The sequence below is a fragment of the Humulus lupulus genome, chromosome 2 (assembly GCF_963169125.1).
Source record: "Humulus lupulus chromosome 2, drHumLupu1.1, whole genome shotgun sequence".
Lineage (NCBI taxonomy): Eukaryota > Viridiplantae > Streptophyta > Magnoliopsida > Rosales > Cannabaceae > Humulus > Humulus lupulus.
Window position 1 is genome coordinate 33,823,734 of NC_084794.1, and position 19,968 is coordinate 33,843,701.

A 19,968-nucleotide genomic window follows, 5' to 3' on the forward strand; every position below is an offset into this window, starting at 1 on the left:
GAAATAGAGGGACGAGGTGGTGATTTTATTTTTTATAATTAAAAAATTATATGTAAATAAATAAAACGGAGCTAATTAATTCAAACATCCGTTAAATGTGTAGCTGTAATTTTAATTAAGTTGTCAAAATATGATTGGAGGGACAAGGAAGGGAACAGGAATTTGGGATAGATGATTTTTTTTCGTTAAAATAGCGTCCAATAATCATTTTAAAAATAATAATTTGATGAGGCATCTAATACTACTGTTACTTATGCATAGTATTGTCAAAACAAGTCTCTAAAACAAAATAAACTCCAAAGCCATGTCTAATACCGTAGCTATTATTCAAAAGGGTAACTCCATGAATCAACCCTTTTTCACCATATATTTATGAATATAACCCCTTATTAATGTTTATCATATTAATGACCTTATAGGCACTTAAAAAGACATCAATACCCTTCAATAGATATTAAGTTGTTCTCTCTTTTGTTTGTCTTGCACGTACCTAGCAGTCATAGAAATGATCTACTCTCACAAAATATAGCAAACACATATTCTCTCTCAAATCATCAAATCTCAAAGGTCATCACCATTTTTTCGCACCAAGATTTAGAAAGTGACGTTATCTCCCACATCTCTTTTCTTCTCACCCAAGTTGAAGAAAATTAAATAAAAATCATCTCCCAAACTTGAAGAAGATTGAACATTTGATTTGATAATGAGTAAGTATTTTTTTTATTTATAGGTTATGGGTGTCTTGTGTAATAGTTTAAATAGAATTTTGGAACTACTATACACTAAAAAATCTGTGAAAAGAAATAATTTTATGTTGAGATGACGAATTTTCGAATGATTTTCGCGATTTAAGTCACCATGTTCACACTTTGTTCACACATTATTCACACTTTGTTCACACTTGGTTCACATTTTCGCAATTTAGGTCACTGCGTTCACACTTTGTTCACACATTATTCACACTTTGTTCACACATGATTCATACTTGGTTCAGACTTGGTTCACGAGTACTTAACACATGATTCACATTTGGTTCACATATGATTCACACTTGGTTCACACATAATTCACATTGGGTTCACACACAGTTCACACGCGTTTCACACTTGGTTCACACAGATGCTTCACACATTTATTTCTTGTTTCTTTTGGCTAGTTTTACCTAATAACCTTTGGATTTCGAACCTTTTGTCATATGTTATACAGGTCAAACACATATAAATATTGTGGTGTTATATAATGGATCGTGGGAACAAGTTTTGAACGAAGGTTGGTCATTTAGTGCTAAACAAAGCAAGGGTATGAAGGTGCCAAAGACTATCACTTACAATAGTCTTGTTGATCAATTGTATACTTTAATCGGAGCTGACAAGTCTCGTATTGATCTTGACTTAAATGTAATCTATCATTTTGGAAGTAAAGGTATCCCTCCATCTTTAATTAGTAATGATGATGATGTTGCTTTTTTTCTTGATGAGATAGGAACATCTATCAATCATCGGACACCCCTATGTGTGTCTACTATAGAGAAGAGAAGTAATGATCCTTTGGTTACTAAAACACGTGAGTTGTATACTATTCCTCCAGTTGCAACCAAAGTGAATGATGATTTTTGCATTGATGGCAATGAAGACAGTTGTGATGATGATAATAATGATGCAGATGGCGATGAAGACAGTTGTGATGGTGATAATAATGATGCAGATGGCAATGAAGACAGTTGTGATGATGATAATAATGATGCATTAAGCTCAGATGATAATGAAAATATTGATAGGTCTACCTGCAATGATGTACTTGTGAAGCATAATTTACAACAGTCAACCTCCAATGAAGTATTGAAGAGCCATGATTCCTCAAATAATAGAGGTCGTAAAGTAAGACAGGTTGGTGAAGATAATCTATGGAGTACTCCACTTTTGTTGAATCAAGGGGAAAAAGGCTCTACTTCAGCCTCAACAGCTCAATTACTGACATCTTCTTCGAGTATCAATTCGTGGGAAATAAAAGAGGGTCAAATATTTGAGAACAAACAAGAGTTGAAGATGAAACTCCATCTTTATGCATTAAAGAAAAACTTTGAGTTTAAAGTAAAGAAGTCTGCGAAAAATATATGGTGTACAGTATGTGTTGATGATAAATGCAAATGGAGGTTGAGGGCTACAAAATTGGTTAATTCCAATATGTTCGAGGTTCGTAAATTTTTCGGTGAACACACATGCTCATTGGATGTTCGACATAAAGATCACCGTCAGGCATCCCCATGGCTTATTGGACATGTCATAAGGAGAAAATTTGAGGGTGATGATGTTAATTACAAGCCAAGGTCAATTGTAAAAGATATGAGTTTATCATATGGAGTTCATATGAGCTATGCTAAAGCTTGGAGGTGTCGAGAGCATGCATTGGCTTACATAAGAGGTACACCAGAATCATCATTTCAGAAACTTCCCTCATTTCTATACATGATGGAGCAAAAAAATCCTAGAACTGTTACTCATTTGCAGATGGACAATGAAGGTAGGTTCAAATATTGCTTCATGGCCTTAGGTGTTTCTATAATGGGGTTTAAAACATATATTCGCCCAGTTATATGTGTAGATGGAACCTTCTTGACTACTCGGTGTGGAGGTACTTTGTTATGTGCCATTGGACAAGATGCTAACAAGCAAATATATCCAATTGCATTTTCAGTAGTTGACTCAGAGAATAATGACTCATGGTTGTATTTTCTACTGAGGTTGAAGGAAGCGATTGGTGAAGTGGAGAATCTAGTATTCGTGTCTGATAGACATACTAGTATAGCAAGTGCCTTGACTAAAAAATTTCCTGAGGCACACCACGGTGCTTGTATACATCATGTTAGCATGAATATCCGTGCGAAGTTCAAAACTGACCATTGCCATGAAGAATTCTTCCTTGCAGCGAAAGCTTATAGAAAGCGAGAGTTTTTACGCCATTTTGAGAAGATTAAATTCAAAGATCTTGCAATTGCTCAATACTTAGAGAATCAAATGGGTTTTGAAAAGTGGGCTCGTTCTTTCTTTCCTGGTCATCGATATAATTTAATGACTACAGGTATTGCCGAAAGTTGGAACAATGTCATTGCTGAGGCACGTGGGTGGCCAATTACTTGTCTCATGGAATTTATGAGGCACACTTTACAAAAATGGTTTTTCGAGCGTCGAACTGCAGCATCAGCGGCTACAAGTCCTCTTGCCACAGAAGTGGAAGCTAATTTGCGAAAGTTAGCAGACAAGTCCACTACCTCGTTCTCTTTTCCGTCTAGTCAGTATGAAATAACAGTATTGGATGGTGATCTTGATGGAAATGTCGACCTGAGGAGGAAAACATGTAGTTGTAGAAGATTTGATTTGACAGGTCTTCCTTGTGAACACGCTCTAGCTGGTGCTCGAGATCGTGGCATTAGTCCATATAGTTTATGCTCCAGATTCTACACAGTTGAAGCGTGGTTGTCAACCTATGGTGGATCTGTATATACGCTGGGTAATGAAGAATCTTGGGTGATACCAAATGACATAGGAAGTATGATGATAGCTCCTCCTTTAGTGAAGCAGAAGGCTGGTCGTCCAAAGAAGAAACGACGTTTATCAAAGGGTGAGAAGAATAGCAAACAACATAGATGTAGTAGATGTGGTGTCCTGGGCCACAATCGAGTGACGTGCACCACTGTTTGTCCCCCGCCGTCTAGACATGCTTAGTTTGTACTTTTATTGTTTTACTTTGTACTCTTCAATTGCGGAATTTGAATTTTTAGATTGGTTCGGTAATACGACTTTTTGTGTTAAAGTTTGTTGTTTCGGACACACCTAATTCATATTCACACATAATTCACACCTAATTCACACATAGTTCACACATTATTCACACATATTTCACACGCGGTTCACACATAATTGACACCTGGTTCACACCTAATTCACACATAGTTCAATGCCGATTCACACATATTTCAATCCTGATTCACACTTAATTCACACCCAATTCACACATAACTTAATAAGATAAAATTGACAAAGATTTATCCATTCCACTATTAAGATGAAATAAACGAAGTCATTCAATACCATTTAATGAGATGAAGTTGACATAGTTTATTCATACATTCAAAAGTAAGATACATATATTTAAATAAAAGACAACTATGGTTGTAAGTTATGGTAAAACAAATCTACACAAGTCTTTTTTCTAAAGAAATCCATGTTGTCGTCATTTACTTCGGATAGCAGTTTTTTGGCTAGCAAGTACTCCAGATGTTTGATGACATATACCCCACAATCGCCACTGCAAAGGAAATAAAGTTTTTTAATTATTGGAAGACCATCTTGATTATTGGAAGACCAAAGTTTTTTAATATAAATATGGTTAACAGAGTTATACCTAGTTTTGGTCTGTGGCACTTTTTCTGTGCCAAGTCTTGTGAACTCAAAACACACTTTCTCTGCTTGTAGTTGGACATCTTTCCTATGGCTTAACAGCCCACTGGATTGAATTAGAAATGGTAGCATTTTTCCCCATCTGCTCATTTTATTCTCAAACTCCTTGTTGGAGACCACAATGATATCAGAGTCATAAGCTTTTATAAGACAACTTGTCAATGATATCTCTAACAACACCCAATGTGTCCCAGAAAAATTAATTGGGGTAAACACTTCGTCAATGTCTTTCCAACTCCTTTTGAAATTGTTATCATCACCTACCAAGTAATCAAGCACTTCTTGTGGCCAAATGTAGCTTGATTTGATTTTCTTCTTATTGAATTGTTCCCAATGTGGTTCGAAGAACTGTTGGAACATAGAATCCACGATGGTGAATCTTTCGGAGTAAGTCTTCTTGTAAGTGTACACTCGTTCTTTCATCAACCCTAAAGCTGCATCAATGTGCTGCATGCCAAATATTATAAGTATATATACATTCAAATTATATATATTTTAAAAAAAATTATTTCAGTAGTCTTACCAGTCCGTCCAGCCATGTACGTGGTGTAAGTAGCTGAATAAACCATTTCGCAGTGCACGAACCAGCCAAGAGAGAAATAGGCTTATCATTCTTTTTTAAACCAATTACCCATTTCTTAAAACGTCTCATTTGCTTTTCGTCATATGGCTGTAGGGGATTAATTTCACAAGGATCAGTTACAATTGTCTTTGCTTTCTTTTTCTTCTTAGTTGGATCAGTAAACTCGGAACCAAAAATTCTTTTCGTTGGAACCCTCCTTCTCTTGAATTCCACCCCATCCATATCTCCAGGAGATACCACCTTACAGCTAGGGCTATCTTCTCCAACAACGTGCTCCATAATAAATGTACGGTGTGGTGAAGCAAGATGCTCATCTGATAATGAATCCTCAGAATCACTACCTTTACGTTGCGAGAGCACTAATTCAATTAGATAATCCAACTTCTCCTCCATTCTTTGTTGGTTACTTTTCAAAGTGTCAATATCAGCTAACAACTTTTCATGGTGGGTGTTAATTGGAGTTGGTATCTCTTTCTTGTCTTGCTCGTGACGATGCCCATCTGCTACATCGGGCTTTGTGGGAGATTCCTCATGTTCTTCCCTTTCAAACTCCAATTCCACATCATCGTCTACAAAGCTAATAACACGTCCCATGAGTAGTTCATCTGGTCCATGAATAATAGAGTCATGAAATTCTTTCTCTTCAGGTCTTGGATTGAGCGTGGCCTTCACAAGATTCTGCAACAAAATAATAAATTAATAAGGTATAAACATTACTTATAAATCACAAACTCAAATAAAATCTTAACGACTTACACTTTTTTTCTTAAATACACCTTCAATATCTTTCTCTTTCAGCATTTTATGCGCTGACCAGCTAAGCATTCTTGGAAAGGCAAGGGGTTTTTGATCAGCAAATGCAGAGAAATTTGTGAAAATTTCATAGGCCCAATATTGCAGAGCAATGGCATATCCATAAATTGTGTACTGAGGTGCTGGTCTTTTTCTCTTTTGCTCAACATTCTTCAAGTATTTATTCCTTAGCCTTTCCATATCTTTTGTCAAGCCGAATAATGTCTTCTCGTACGATAATCTCCCCCAAGGATAGTTGAAGAAGTCATCTTCATTTTCCACCATGGAAAGGACATCAATAAAGCATTTCTTCTTTGGTTCACTAGTTAATAAAAGAGAGTCTACCAAAAAAACATAGACCTAATTTCCATATGTCTTCTTTCACATCGCACCTTTTGAATCCATCTTCCAACTCTTCAGAAGACAAACATTCTTTATTGTTCAAGTATGTCTGGAGAAGTCTTTTACTCTTGGTCATTTCTTTATACTTTGCCTGATTCGGAGAAATTCCACAATTCAATCCAGTGATCAAACCAAATTCACTAATTCCAAACCTTGTATTCTGACCACAAATATTAAAATTCAAGCAATATTCGTTCTTTCCTCTACCAACAACTCTCCTAAGCAGTAGCTGGTGAATAATAACTCCAGAATATTGTAGAGGCGGAGCTAAGAAGAATTGCTTGAATGGTGACTGTTTCGCTCATTCCAACAAGTCAAATGTCGTGAACTTCGCTATTATTGTACTCATAATGCTCCCTCCCCTATACGCAGCCTTTGCTGGATAATGCCTTTCAGTAGGAAGCATGAGGAGTGACATCTGAAAAGGTAAATTAAATAAGCGCTTAATACATAACTCAGATATATTCACACTTTCTTCACATACGGTTCACACATTATTTACACATGGTTCACACATGGTTCACGCATAGCTCACCCAAATTCACACCAACCTCACATAGTTCACACATAGTTCACATATAGTTCACACATAGTTCACACATAGTTCAATCCTGATTCACACTTAATTCACACCCAATTCACACATAACTTAATAAGATAAAAGTGACAAAGATTTATCCATTCCACATTTAAACAACTTTTACAACAAGAGTAAAAATATATATTTTCGGTAATACATTTGGGGGTCATATAAAAATTTACTATTGAGGTACATTTTATGTACACTAGTTTAGAAACTCTACAGCAACCAAATCACACCAAAACCAAAATACCAAACACTGCAGCAATGACAAAAGAAAACACAGGGGAGTTCAGAGCATAAAGGTCTCCTAAGTTCATTTTGCTAGTCTTGCCATCTCAATTCGCTATTCTCAAAGAGTTACAGAGCTTCTCTTCTCTCTTTTTCTCTATTCTCTACCTTTTTCACCAGCCATCTACCGTACAAGTTTTCCATAACTCAGCCAATCATTTGCATCAGAGGTGTAATGATTAAAACACATCAGAAAATGATTGCCAAACCAATTCTGCAACCCCACGTGTACCAACTGCAAATTCTAGTTGTCAACTTAATTTTAAACCACCTTTTCTCCATTGTTGAGTTGTTTGCTTTGCCATAAATATATATCAGAACATGTGGTCTGAATATGATTATGATCCTCAACAATATTGCTCAAGACAATTGTTTGGACACTGTGAGATATTAACACATATTCTAAATATTTTTCACTCACTGTTGCTTTCCCATTGGCTGCAATTGCAGAACCAAATGCAACTTTGGCCAGCATTGCCATAAGCTATGTCTTACTCTTGACCACTTGGTACATATGGTAACTAATGTGAGAGACATCCTTAAATAACAGTTATTATAACTAAAACAAGCCTAATCATAGTGCATACCCCACAACAACCAGAATATTATTTCCTCAAAAGTTCCCAAAATACAGTCCCATTCCTCATTCTAGTCAACCTTCTCTTGGTTATATTAAAGAAATATATGTATATATATATATATTCATGATTTCAGCCGAGGCCATACCATAATACACATCACTTAGAAATTATTTCAACACTTCAAAATAAGACAGTACAATTTGATATTGACAGTATGTACAAGTTTCTCATCATACTCTTGCCTCACTACAAGGAAATAAGTCTAATAATGGCTTATTATAATCAAGAAAAGGTTAAACAATCACTTTTAATAGGGTTAGTTAGTGTAGTTTCCTTTTATAATTCACACATTATTCACCATAAGTTCAGAACATGGCTCACACACCATTCACACCAAATTCACACATGGTTCACACATCATTCTCACATTGTTCACCATAATTTCGGAACATGGTTCGCACATCGTTCACACATTATTCACACCAAATTCACACACTATTCACACGAAAATCACACATGGTTCACACCAACTTCACTTCATACATGGTTCACACCACAATCACACATGGTTCACACCAATTTCACACTGAAATTACATATGGTTCACAACAACTTCACTTCACACATGATTCACACTAAATTCACACCACAATCACACATGATTCACACCAATTTCACACATTGTTCACACTGAAATTACATATGGTTCACAATAACTTCACTTCACACCAAATTCACACTAAATTCACTCCTTATTTCCCAATTAAAACATGCCTCAAGTAGTTAGAAATTTAACCAAAGTACAAATTCAAAATAAACAAAGGAGTCATAATAACAACAAGGGATCCCAACAACAATACCTTGGGCTAGGGTATCGAGCTTGCAAGGGGAGTGTGGGGTCTTAGGTGTTGTAAACCTTGGGCTCCGGCGACATGGGCTCCGGCGACGTGGGCTCGACGATATGGCTGAAATGTGGGTGGGTTCGGCGTCGGGACCAAGTGGAGGGGATGGGTTCGTGGATTCGGGACCAAGAGTGTAAAAGGGGCTGGTGGCTATGGAGATGATGACGCAAGTGGGAGGAGGGACGAGGTGGGTGCTGGCCAGAGTACCACCGCAGCTTCGACGGGAATAAATCTGGGTTTGGGAGGGAGGGTTTTCAATGGACGGGAAGGGGGAAGAGTAAGAAACTGAAAGAGTTTTATTTGTTTAACAAAAGGGGTAATTTTGTCTTAAAGAGTTAAAAATGTGAAAAACTTTAACTAAGGGTTAGAGTTATAAATATAAGGCTGAATAGGGTTAGTTCATGGAGTTACCCATTCAAAATAGCGTATTTGTGAGATAAATACCACATGTTTTCAGTTTTATAGATTTATATACTACATTTTTTCGACGGATTAAATACCAAACGTTATCATTTAGACAATTTCGTGACTACCACTCTGTTAAATACTATTATGGCTGATTAAGATGCCAGGTATCATAATCTTATTAGTCCATTTCATATTAATTTTTTAAAAAGTAATTTCAACATTATTTAAAATTAGAAAAAATAATTAAAACATTAAAAAAAAGAACTCACTTTTCTTATTAAACCATATTATATATTTTACAATAATTTAATAAAGTTAAAAAAATTAATTTAACAACATTAATTTATATTAAATCAAATCAGATCACAAACAATTGAAAGACAAACACCTAAATAATTCCAAAATCCATATCTTAAATCAATTTAACAACATCAATCCCATTTTAAAAATCAAACCCAGATATGCCAAGATAAAATCAAAAAATCACAAAACTCAAATTAATCCCAGAAATCCCAAAACCACAAATCAAATCTCAGATCAATTTCCTAGATTTCGTTTGACCCTAAGAATTTTTCCTTTGGGTTCGCTCCTTGCCTGAAGCTTCGCCCCTCGCCTGAAGCTTTGCACCCCTCGCTTGAAGCTCTGCCCCTTGCCCGAAGCTCCGCCCCTCGTCCGAAGCTTCACGACCCTTGCCTAAAGCTCCGCCCCTCATCTGAAGCTTCGCGACCCTCGCCTGAAGCTCTACCCCTCACCTGAAGCCACCTGTTTAACCATAGGGAAGAAGAAGTAGAATAGATGAAGAAGATGAAGAAAGGGAAAGAAAGATCTGGAAGAAGATGAAGAAGAAGGGAGAAGAGAGAGAGGCGGGAAGAAGAAAGAGAGGGGAAGAGAGGAAGGAGGGATAGAGAGGGATCTGTTTTAATATATTTTTTAATGTTTTAATTATTTTTTCTGATTTTAAATAATGTTGAAGTTATTTAAAAAAAAAAGTAATATGAAATGGACTAATAAGATCATGACACCTGACATCCTAATCAACCATAATAGTATTTAACGGAGTGGTAGTGATGGAATTACCCAAATCATAGCGTTTGGTATTTAATCCGTCAAAAAAAAAAGATGTAGTATATAAGTCTATAAAACTGAAAACATGTGGTATTTATGCCGAAAATACCCATACAAAATACTATCAAAACAAAAATAAATCCCTACATATACACTTAGAGGTTTTCTAGGATCTGAAATCTTCAATGTACATAATAATAACATAAAATCCCCCTTGAATTATATACATTATTGAAAATGTGACTCTTCTATTACATTCTAACAATTTTTTTGATGCAATATTAATGTGGTGCTAATGTGATGTGATTCTAGAGTTCAGGTGGAAAATACATGCATAGATACTGGTCTAGTGACAAATTATAGGAATATATATATCTACATTCTTAGACTTAATATTTGTATGTTTAGTGTCAATAAACTTGATTTCGGATAGCTTCAGTTAGTTAAGTAGACCCTCCTACTGCAACTATACATGTGCCATATGATCACGTTACAGCAAATTGAATAAACTTGTGAAAGCAGAGAACAAAAGGAATTAATCTGAAGAATTAATATTGAACTTAGAAATCTTCTAAGTGCCTTTGTCTTTATTTATAGAGTGACAGAATTACAAAAAAGAATAACAAAGTGGTTACAACAAATCTAGCTACTATTGTACTCTTAACAAAAAACTAATAACAAGATTAAGACACTTAATTAACTGTTTGGACAGCTAAAAACTTATGGTAATCATCCCCCTCAGACGAAAAGAGGTTGAGACCAGTTTGAGTTTGGATTTGAGATACACAAATCTGTCCACAGGAAGAGATTTGGTGAGATATCAGATGTTTGATCCACAGAAGGAACATATCAAACTGAAAGTTGCTGAGCTAGAATTTGGTCTCTAACAAAATGAAGATCAATTTCAATGTGCTTGCAGCGTGCGTAAAACACAGATTAGCAGCCATAGCAGCATCACCTTGATTGTCAACCCATAAAATTGGACAGCCTATCATTGTTACTTGCAACTCAGTTAGTAAAGAGACTAACCACCGAATTTCTGCTGCCGCATTAGCCAATGCTCGAAACTTACTTTCAGTGCTTGATCGGGCCACTACCTACTGCTTTTTAGCTGACCAAGAGATGAGATTTCTACCAAGAAACATGGCATAACCTCCAGTGGAGCATCTGTCATCCGGGTAGCTTGCCCAATCAGCATCCGAGTATGCATGTAAGGTCATTGAAGTGGCAGGTCAAAGTAGCGAGCCCTCTGAAATTGTTCCTTTTAGATACCGAAGTAATCTCTTGCAAGCTTCCCAATGAGTAACAGTTGGAGCATGAATAAATTGGCTCACCTTGTTTATGATAAAGGCCTAATCAGGTCTGGTTAGTGTGAGATATTAAAGAGCACCAAAAGTTCTCCTATACAAAGTTATATCCTCAAATGGAGCACCATCAGTAAGGGAAAGCTTGTGAGAAGAACTAGTTTGGCACCTACAAAATGTAACTTTACAAGCAGGCTAGTGATGTATTTAGTTTGAGAAAAATACATACCAGCTTGATTCCTATGAATCTCAACACCAAGAAAGTAGTGTAGTGAACGCAAGTCTTTCAAAGAAAACGTAGCATTCAAATATGAAATTAGTTTGTTGATAAGAGGTATTTGGCCCTGTAATTAGAATGTCATCAACATACACAAGTAGAAGAACCAACTGAGAACTCGAACCATAGACAAATAAAGAGCTGTCAAATTTGGAAACACTGAATCCCCATTGAAAAAGTGTTTGGTTTAGCTTCTCATTCCAAGCTCTTGGAGCTTGTTTCAATCCATAGAGAGCCTTGTGTTACTTGCAAACATAGGTGGGCTTTGAAGGATAATTAAAACCTTGTGGTTGTTGAATATACCAATAGGTTGCCATTTAGGAAAGCATTGCTAACATCGAGTTGTTTTGCATTCCAATTCGAAGAGACAACAAGTGTTAGAACAGTGCGTACCATAGCTGGTTTGACCACCGGAATAAAGGTGTCCTCATAGTCTATTCCCGAAGTTTGTAAGTACTTTTTGGCCACAAGTCAAGATTTGAATCTGTCTAGCGTGCCATATGCCTTCAACTTTACTATGAAAATCCACTTTATTTCCAATGAGATTCATATTGGGATCATAAGGAACTAAGGACCAAGTTCCTTGTTTAATCAAAGCATCATACTCTTCCTACATTGAAGCAAACCAATGTGGATCTTTTAAGGTAGCACATGTAGAGGATGGCTCAACTGGAAGCAAAGACTCCAAAAGAGGATGAATTATCGCATGATAAGCCTTTGGTTTGTAAATTCCTATTTGTGAACAAGTAGTCATTGGATGAATAAGAAGTGGGGCAGATTCTGTAAGTTGTTGAGGTTGTATTGTAGTATCATCAACAACTGCAGTTGGAATAGGAGCTGTAGGTGCGAATTTGTTTTTATTTGACACATTATCTGCTATATTCGTAGCATTGTCTACTTAATCTGCTGTAGTAGGCGCATTTAGAGTGTGATGTGCATCTGGAAGATTGACTTCTTGGGCAGTAGTAGGCAACGTGATACCACCATTGTCAACAACAACATTATCAACATTAGTGGTTGGAAAAAGGGGTGTTGTATTAAAGTGAGCAGTAGGAAGAGTAGAGGAACACGAATGTTGTACCTGAGTGTTTTTCAGAGATGAAGAGGTAGAAAACTTGTCTTCATTAAACACCACATTTCGAGCAATGAATATCTTTCCAGCAGCACTTTCACATAGATATCCCTGTTGGAAATGTGCCCTGAAAGCATATGTAGTAGACATTGTTTTATAAAATAAATAAATAAATTGAATTTGTTATGCATATATTTTATGGATTATATTATTCTGTGATAATATTATGTAAATATCAGGAAAATTCCTAAGTTCATACATGTGATCTCAAATACGTATTGGTACGGAAGGATTGTGTTTGAGATAAATGAACTTGAATAGTTTGCAGTAAAATAAAGTTATGGAATCTTTAGATTAATTACTGCAAGTACGGTCTACTAGTATTATGAATACATGTGATCTAGATCCGGATCACTGGTGTGGAAGGACACTTTAGTGGAGGTGCTTTATATATTAAAGAATATATAGAACTAGACCAGATATGTTTATTAATACTTAGTTAAATACAGTTTCAAAGTATTAATTAAATATATCAACTAATGATCATATACAAATAGATCTTAATCCTGAAGTTACTATGAACTCCTGTTTATGTTGTATGAGTTCTTTGATTCACTTGTTAGGGTCTGTTAGAACGATCAGGCTAGAAACTTTTGTTTTGGGAACTCATTAATGTAGATAGCTGGGGACATAGTATACAGATATGGAATCTATGCCTTCTCGCAAGAGATTGAATGATGGTTCTCTTCAGGGTTGACTTTTGGGACTGAAAGGTTATTGAGCTCAAATTCATAATTTAGTTATGAATTAACCTTCACTAGTAAAGTCAATGGTACTTAAGGAAATAAGAGATAATTAAAAGGGTAAAACAGTAATTTTATTCCTGATTAATTATGAACCATTATTAGAAGGTCAAGTTGTATGCAATGATTATATCAATGGACGATTTATGATTATAAAGTACTCAGTAAATGAAATGTCTATAATTACAAGAGTGCAGTCTCATATTTATAGTGGAATAATCATGAGATTAATAATCTCAAATTTATTGGAGCTTGGAATTATAGGTCCATAGGTCCCCATAGCAGCTTTATCAACACTATTCAAGGTAAGAGTTGATATGAAGGGAAAAATAGTTTAAAGACATATTTAAGAAGAAATTTGTTCTTCAAGCCAAATATGCAATTATATGATAATAGTGATTAATTAATTAATTACAAATTAGTTGTAGTTAATAAAATTAATTAATATTGAATTATTGTATAATTTTCAAAATTATATTATATAATTAAATTAATTTCTAAATTTAATTAATTATAATTTTTGAAATTATAATAAATTAAATATTTGTTTTCGAAAATATTGGATTTAATTAATTGGTAGAATTAATTAAATATCTTTATTTGAGTGGGAGATAATAATTTGATAATTTCAAATTGGATTTGAATTTAAAAGATTAATATTTATTCAAATAATTAATTAAAAAGATAATTAATTTAAATTTGAATTCAAATTTGAATTATTTATCAGGTTGTTAGATCTTATCTGACAAAGTAGTTTGAATAAATAATTAAATAAAAATTGAAAAACCAACATCCCTAAAATTAGAGAGGCTACACGTGCACACACAGTCATGTAGGGTAATTTTCAGGGATAGGATTTTCATTTTTATTTATTTAATTAATTAATTAATGGATAATTCAAAAATTGGTTTTTGAATTTTTTCATTAATAGAATAATTAATTAATTAAAAAGTAAATTGTAAAATGGTTACAAATTTATTTTTTAAATTTGAATATTTTCTTTTAAGTATGACTAATCAGAAAAATATTCAGATATGTGAAACAACTCAGAACATTCGCTCTGTGAAAAATAGAACGATAGTTTTCTCTCCCTGAAAATAAAGAACCAATTCTCAGGCTTATTCTCTTGATCTCATGTGTTGAGTACATCAAGTAGAATCACAAATAAACTATCCTTCATTCTCTAAGTGCCCACACACTTCTTGAGGGGTAGAGAATGCTTTGGAAGATCTTGGTGTGAGTACGTGGGAGCGACTTGGATAGGAAGATCGTTTTAAATACGAAAAGATAGCAAGAACACTTGATAGGCTTCAAGAGGTATGAATTCTATCCTTAACTTGCTTATGATTAATGTATGTATATTAATGGATTCGCATATTTAAAGGTAGTTTAAATATGTTACAAAATTTTTGTTGTACACTGGACCAACCCCACCACCATTCCGCTGCGTATTAGGAAACTCGTTCCTAACAATCCCTTGTGTTGAGGTGAGTAACCCAAGAAGATACACTGCTCAGACTGAAAACTCAACTTATGATTGTGTATGGATGTAAGTGAGGGAAACAAATGAACCCAAAAGGCTTGAGAAATGAGTAATCAGGTTTTCTTCCAAAGAGACATTCATAAGGACTGATATCATCAAGAGATGGAGTTGGTAGTCTGTTGATGGAGTAAACAACACATTGAAAAGCATGCCACCAATAAACAAGATCAAGACCCAACTCTGCAAGAAGAGTAAGACCCCTTTCTGTAATGTGCCTATGTTTCCATGGTGCCCTACCATTTTGTTCATGTGTTCCTTGACATGGGTACTGAAATTTTATTCCTTGATCCCTCAAGTATCTTTCAAAAACTCTATACTCTCCTCCCCAATCAGCTTGGATGCTCTTTATCGATAAGCCAAAAAAAATTTCCACCAAGCTTTTAAACTGAATGAATACATCAAAAGCTTGAGATTTTAGCACCAAGGGGAATATCCAAGTAAATCTGCTATAATCATCTATAAAATGAACATAATATTCGTACCCCTTTTTAGATGCAACATGAGAAGATCCCCATAGATCTGTATGAATAAGTTCTAGGGGTTGGTGGGATCTACTTGAAGACAATGGAAATGGTAATCTATGACTCTTTCCTTGTTGACAAGCATCACAAAATTTTAGAATCTTTATAGACCCGGAGTTAGGAACACTAGAAAATATTTTGCTTAATACTCTAGATAAGGGATGCTCAAGTTTATTATGCCATATATTTAAATCTTGTTGTATTGAGCAAGAGTAAATTGTCGAATTGAGAGTAGCACAATAAATGGAACTTTGTTATTTATTAATGATAGAATGATTACAATTGGAATGGTGAAAAACAGAATGTTTACAACTCTCTAAACAATTGGAATCAATACAAGACTCATGAATTAAATTGGATTGAAAACATGATTCTGACTTGGGCTTTAACTGGGTTGCTAAATTGCACTTCGAAGGAAGACTTTGTGGACTTTTAGGATCATCTCCAAGCATATACAACCCATCTCTAGCTCTCCTTTTGAACAAGACATTCCTTGTTTGCTTGCCCTTAAAAAAACAACACGAATTGTGAAACTCAAGAAACACATCATTGTCTTTGGTTAGTTTAGACACACCAACAATAGTTTTAGTTATGGCATAGGACTATTAAAACAAAGTTTAATTTTAAGGGAGATGAAGAAGAGGAAGGAATAGTGGATTTACCAACATGAGAGATGAAGAGTTTCTTACCATTTCCAACTGCTAAAGTGTCATGACCATTATAAGGGACAACCGAATCCAAGTGTTCCATAACATAGGAAACATGATTCTTTGCTCCCGTGTCTGCATACCATCCACCATCATAACCAAAATCTGGTACCGAAGTTGCAACATAGGCATTAGGATCATGATCCAGTTCCTACTCAGTGATATATGCCCGAAGTTGAGTGCTACCATCTTTAGGAGTAACAAAAGCTTTGTCAAATCGGTAGTGACAAACGGCAGCTGTATGCCCAATTTTCAAGCAGACTTGACAGATTGGTTTGGTGGGGGGAGCAGTGTTGGGAAAACTTATACAGGATCTTATTTATTTTCATGTAAATCATATATCAAACAAATTAATATAAGAAAAGCCTAGAACCTGTTTCTATAATTGAATTTAAACATATATAATCATAAGAACACTTACATTATATGCAGCTGAATGAATAAGTCCTTCCTTCAATTTCTCTAATCCTTGTGTCTTTTCAATCGCAGGGCACCAAGAAACTGAACTGATCTTCTAATTTCTTCACAGTTTTCCAAAGTATCCTTAGAATCACCTATACTATAGCAGGCAATTCTCAACACATGAGATAGATACAGAGAGAAGAAGAGAAGATAGATGCTAAGAAAAGGACTTTAGTGTAGAGAGAGTCTAAAACCCTAAAACATCAAGAATAGATCTTATGATCATCTATTTTCAACTCTCACATAACATTCCTTTTATAGGCTAAATTAGGTCACTTATTTAATTAAAAAATAAAAAAAATAATAGGTAATATCAACCATTAGGTCGAAATTGTCACGAGCATTAGGCCAGTGAAATTTCCCATTAAATTATAAACCTGTTGGACTTAAAACTCAAGGCGTGTATTATTTTCTATTGATTAATTATTTAAATCCTTCATCAAATTAATTATTTATAATTCGAACCTTGATTTAAACTTATTTATTAATTTAGAAACCAATTTGTCTTAATTATTTAATCTGCTCTAAAATCTCTGTTATTCTCTAAATTGCATAACTCTGTGAAATTATCCAAAATTAACCTGGTCAACTTTGATAATTCTAATTGATAATTAAATCAATTAATTGAGACTATTTAGACGATTTTATCTAAGGTACATGGGGACCATGGGCCTATGCAATCAAGCTCCAATAAGTTATCATAAATTTAACAAATAAAGTTACTAACTTATTAATTCCTCGCAACTCCACTAAAGAGTCAGAATTGCACTCTTGAATTCATTAAACACTTTATAAGCAATATAGATACGTTATTAGTTATCAATTGTTACAACCATAATTATCACTCAATCCTCTATAGACGGTCTACAATAAGATGGGACTAAAATACTGTTTTACCCCTCATTGTATTTTATCCTTAAAACACTTAGTTCCTTGTAACTGATATTTCAGTAAACTAATATTAATTACTGAAATGAGATCTGTATCATTTAGCACATTTAACCAAACTAAAAGGAAATCATCGTTTTACTTCCTCATCAGACGCTATAGATGTTCATATTTATGATTAACACTCCCGCTCAATTATACTATTGAGTTCCCAAGATGTAAGTATGGGCTACTCCGTAGGGTAAGCTGGTAACGAACAAGTCAAAGAACTCAAATAATACAACCAGATAGAATACTAACCACTCAGAATTGAGATTGAATTGACCTATTGTCAACTATATCATATGACTAGAATAGATAATAATAGTATGTTTACTTATCATATTTACTGTCAATATCGATCCAGTCCGATGTAACAAATACATCCGATCTTATCTACTTTGCTAATGTTCTGGAAAGAACATAACACTACAATGTGTAAGTATATTATATCGTAGATTAGCAAGTCAGTGTAAATCCTGTGCATTGACTAATCTTAGGATTAACTTATTTTGAACATATAATCATATTTATATTCCACCGTGATTACGTCACTATAAATATGACTAGTGTTGGAAAAAACAATCAGAGTACGCAGGGGAATAGGCGTGGTGGGCCCATTGTATACAACAATAAAATTTTCCATCTCTCATATAAACAATTTATATGTTCAAGAAAACATACAGACAAAAACATTAACATACAATATCAGTAATCATGCAACTTATATTGTTGTACCCTATTTTTAGCACGAGTTCATTCACTCAGCTCGGGTACAGTTGGCAGATAAACACACGAAAAAATAACCAAGTAGAATATCTACTTATTATCCATATGGATAGCTTGATATTCATAAATGTCAGACATGGTGTTAGGTGTCCTGAGTTTATCATGAACTAAGAACATGATGGTTGTTAAGCACGAGCTGGGAATCAGATAACTGTCGAAGCACGAGCTTGTAGGAGATATCCAACTCGTGATGATTCAAATATATTGCATATTCTGGGATCTCCAGAGACTCGGGATTTGTTTATACGTTTATTTATGACCAGACTGTCATACTTATTATTCGAGATAGCAGGAATATATTTATTCTGTTATAAAATCATATCCCAATATAAATGGGAATTATTTGTATTGAATATAGACATTATGTAAATGTGTGATTGACTCACGCGGTTACCCAAACCTGTCCATGGAATTCCCCTATAAATATTGGGAATGTTGGACAGGTTAGGAGGCAGAATTATTCTGTAATACCGAAACTATGCCAAAATAGTGAGAGAAATAGTAATAATAGTGACTCGTGGACTAGGTAGATTTTAACCATTGAACCACGTAAAAGTTCTGGGTTCTTGAGTGAATTCTTGACATTTTCATTACGATTTACCATTAAGCACTAATCTTCCCTTCTTATTTCTTGATACACTGTTGGCGAAAAACCGCGTCAACAGTTTGCTACTTTCATTGAGAGCAAATTAGTGCTTCACCAAAATCCCAGTCGATCATGGTGCTCACCCGCTCAATGCACGATAATAAGACGGAACAGTCCGGTGGGCAGGAGGCCCATCATACCGATGTCCCGAACGAACGTGGCCCTGAGATTCAGCAACGTCTGGGAAAACAACCAGTGGTTCAAGGCGACAATGGGAGTTTGGCGTCATTACTGCCAAACCCAAACCTAGACTACCTAACTGCCGTCGAGATGGAGAACATAAAATTGAGGATCCATCTCGCTAGGGAAAGCAAGCAGATTGAGGAGGTTTTGGCTCGGTTATCCCCTCTTACAACCGAAGTTAATGTCGGAAAGAGGCAAAGCGAGTCTCATAAGTCCCACAGGAATAATCGATCCAAACCGAGTCGATCAGTCAGAACCGCCACTCCAAGTTCTATACCTGTGGGGCGAGATCACCAGAATGCTCGACCCAACGACCATTATAGGGGTCGTCAGCAAGTCAGTCGGTCGTTTAGGATTGTAACCCCAAGTTTGATGCCTTCTTTACAGGTCCCCAGGAATGCCCATGACAATCCATGAGGAGGGGCTGGAACAGGCTCACGAAGATAAAATGCTCCAAAAAATCCTCCTACGCTACAATCAGATCACCAGACACAAAGAACTAGAGACATTGGAGTAGAACTGAGGCGGGCTAATTTAGTCCATCCTGATGGAACGAGGATAGCCTCACCAATAAGGCATCCCCCATCACCTATAAGACATCCAATACCACCTCATCCTCAACGAGACATTCCAGCTCATGGAGACAGTAGGAGAAATCCTCCCCCATCGGCCA

General features: G+C 35.3%; 1 protein-coding gene and 1 long non-coding RNA gene across 2 annotated transcripts; both read left to right on the forward strand.

Annotated features, from left to right (window-relative positions):
* The first annotated feature begins 651 nt into the window (after nt 1–651).
* Nucleotides 652–1,440, forward strand: LOC133817646 (uncharacterized). The gene is made up of 2 exons (XR_009885621.1): nt 652–707; nt 1,207–1,440. It is a non-coding gene; the product is annotated as an uncharacterized LOC133817646 (long non-coding RNA).
* A 180-nt stretch (nt 1,441–1,620) lies between these two features.
* Nucleotides 1,621–3,722, forward strand: LOC133814126 (uncharacterized). The gene is made up of 2 exons (XM_062247123.1): nt 1,621–1,722; nt 1,821–3,722. The coding sequence occupies exons 1-2, from the start codon at nt 1,621–1,623 to the stop codon at nt 3,720–3,722; spliced, it is 2,004 nt and encodes a 667-aa protein (XP_062103107.1).
* The last annotated feature ends 16,246 nt before the right edge of the window (nt 3,723–19,968 follow it).

Bases quoted from the DNA above. Each gene is read 5' to 3' on its own strand.
- LOC133814126 (XM_062247123.1), top strand. From the start codon at position 1,621: ATGGCAATGAAGACAGTTGTGATGATGATAATAATGATGCAGATGGCG. The intron at 1,723-1,820 runs GTGATGATGATA...AATTTACAACAG, and splicing joins AGATGGCAATGAAGACAGTT to TCAACCTCCAATGAAGTATT.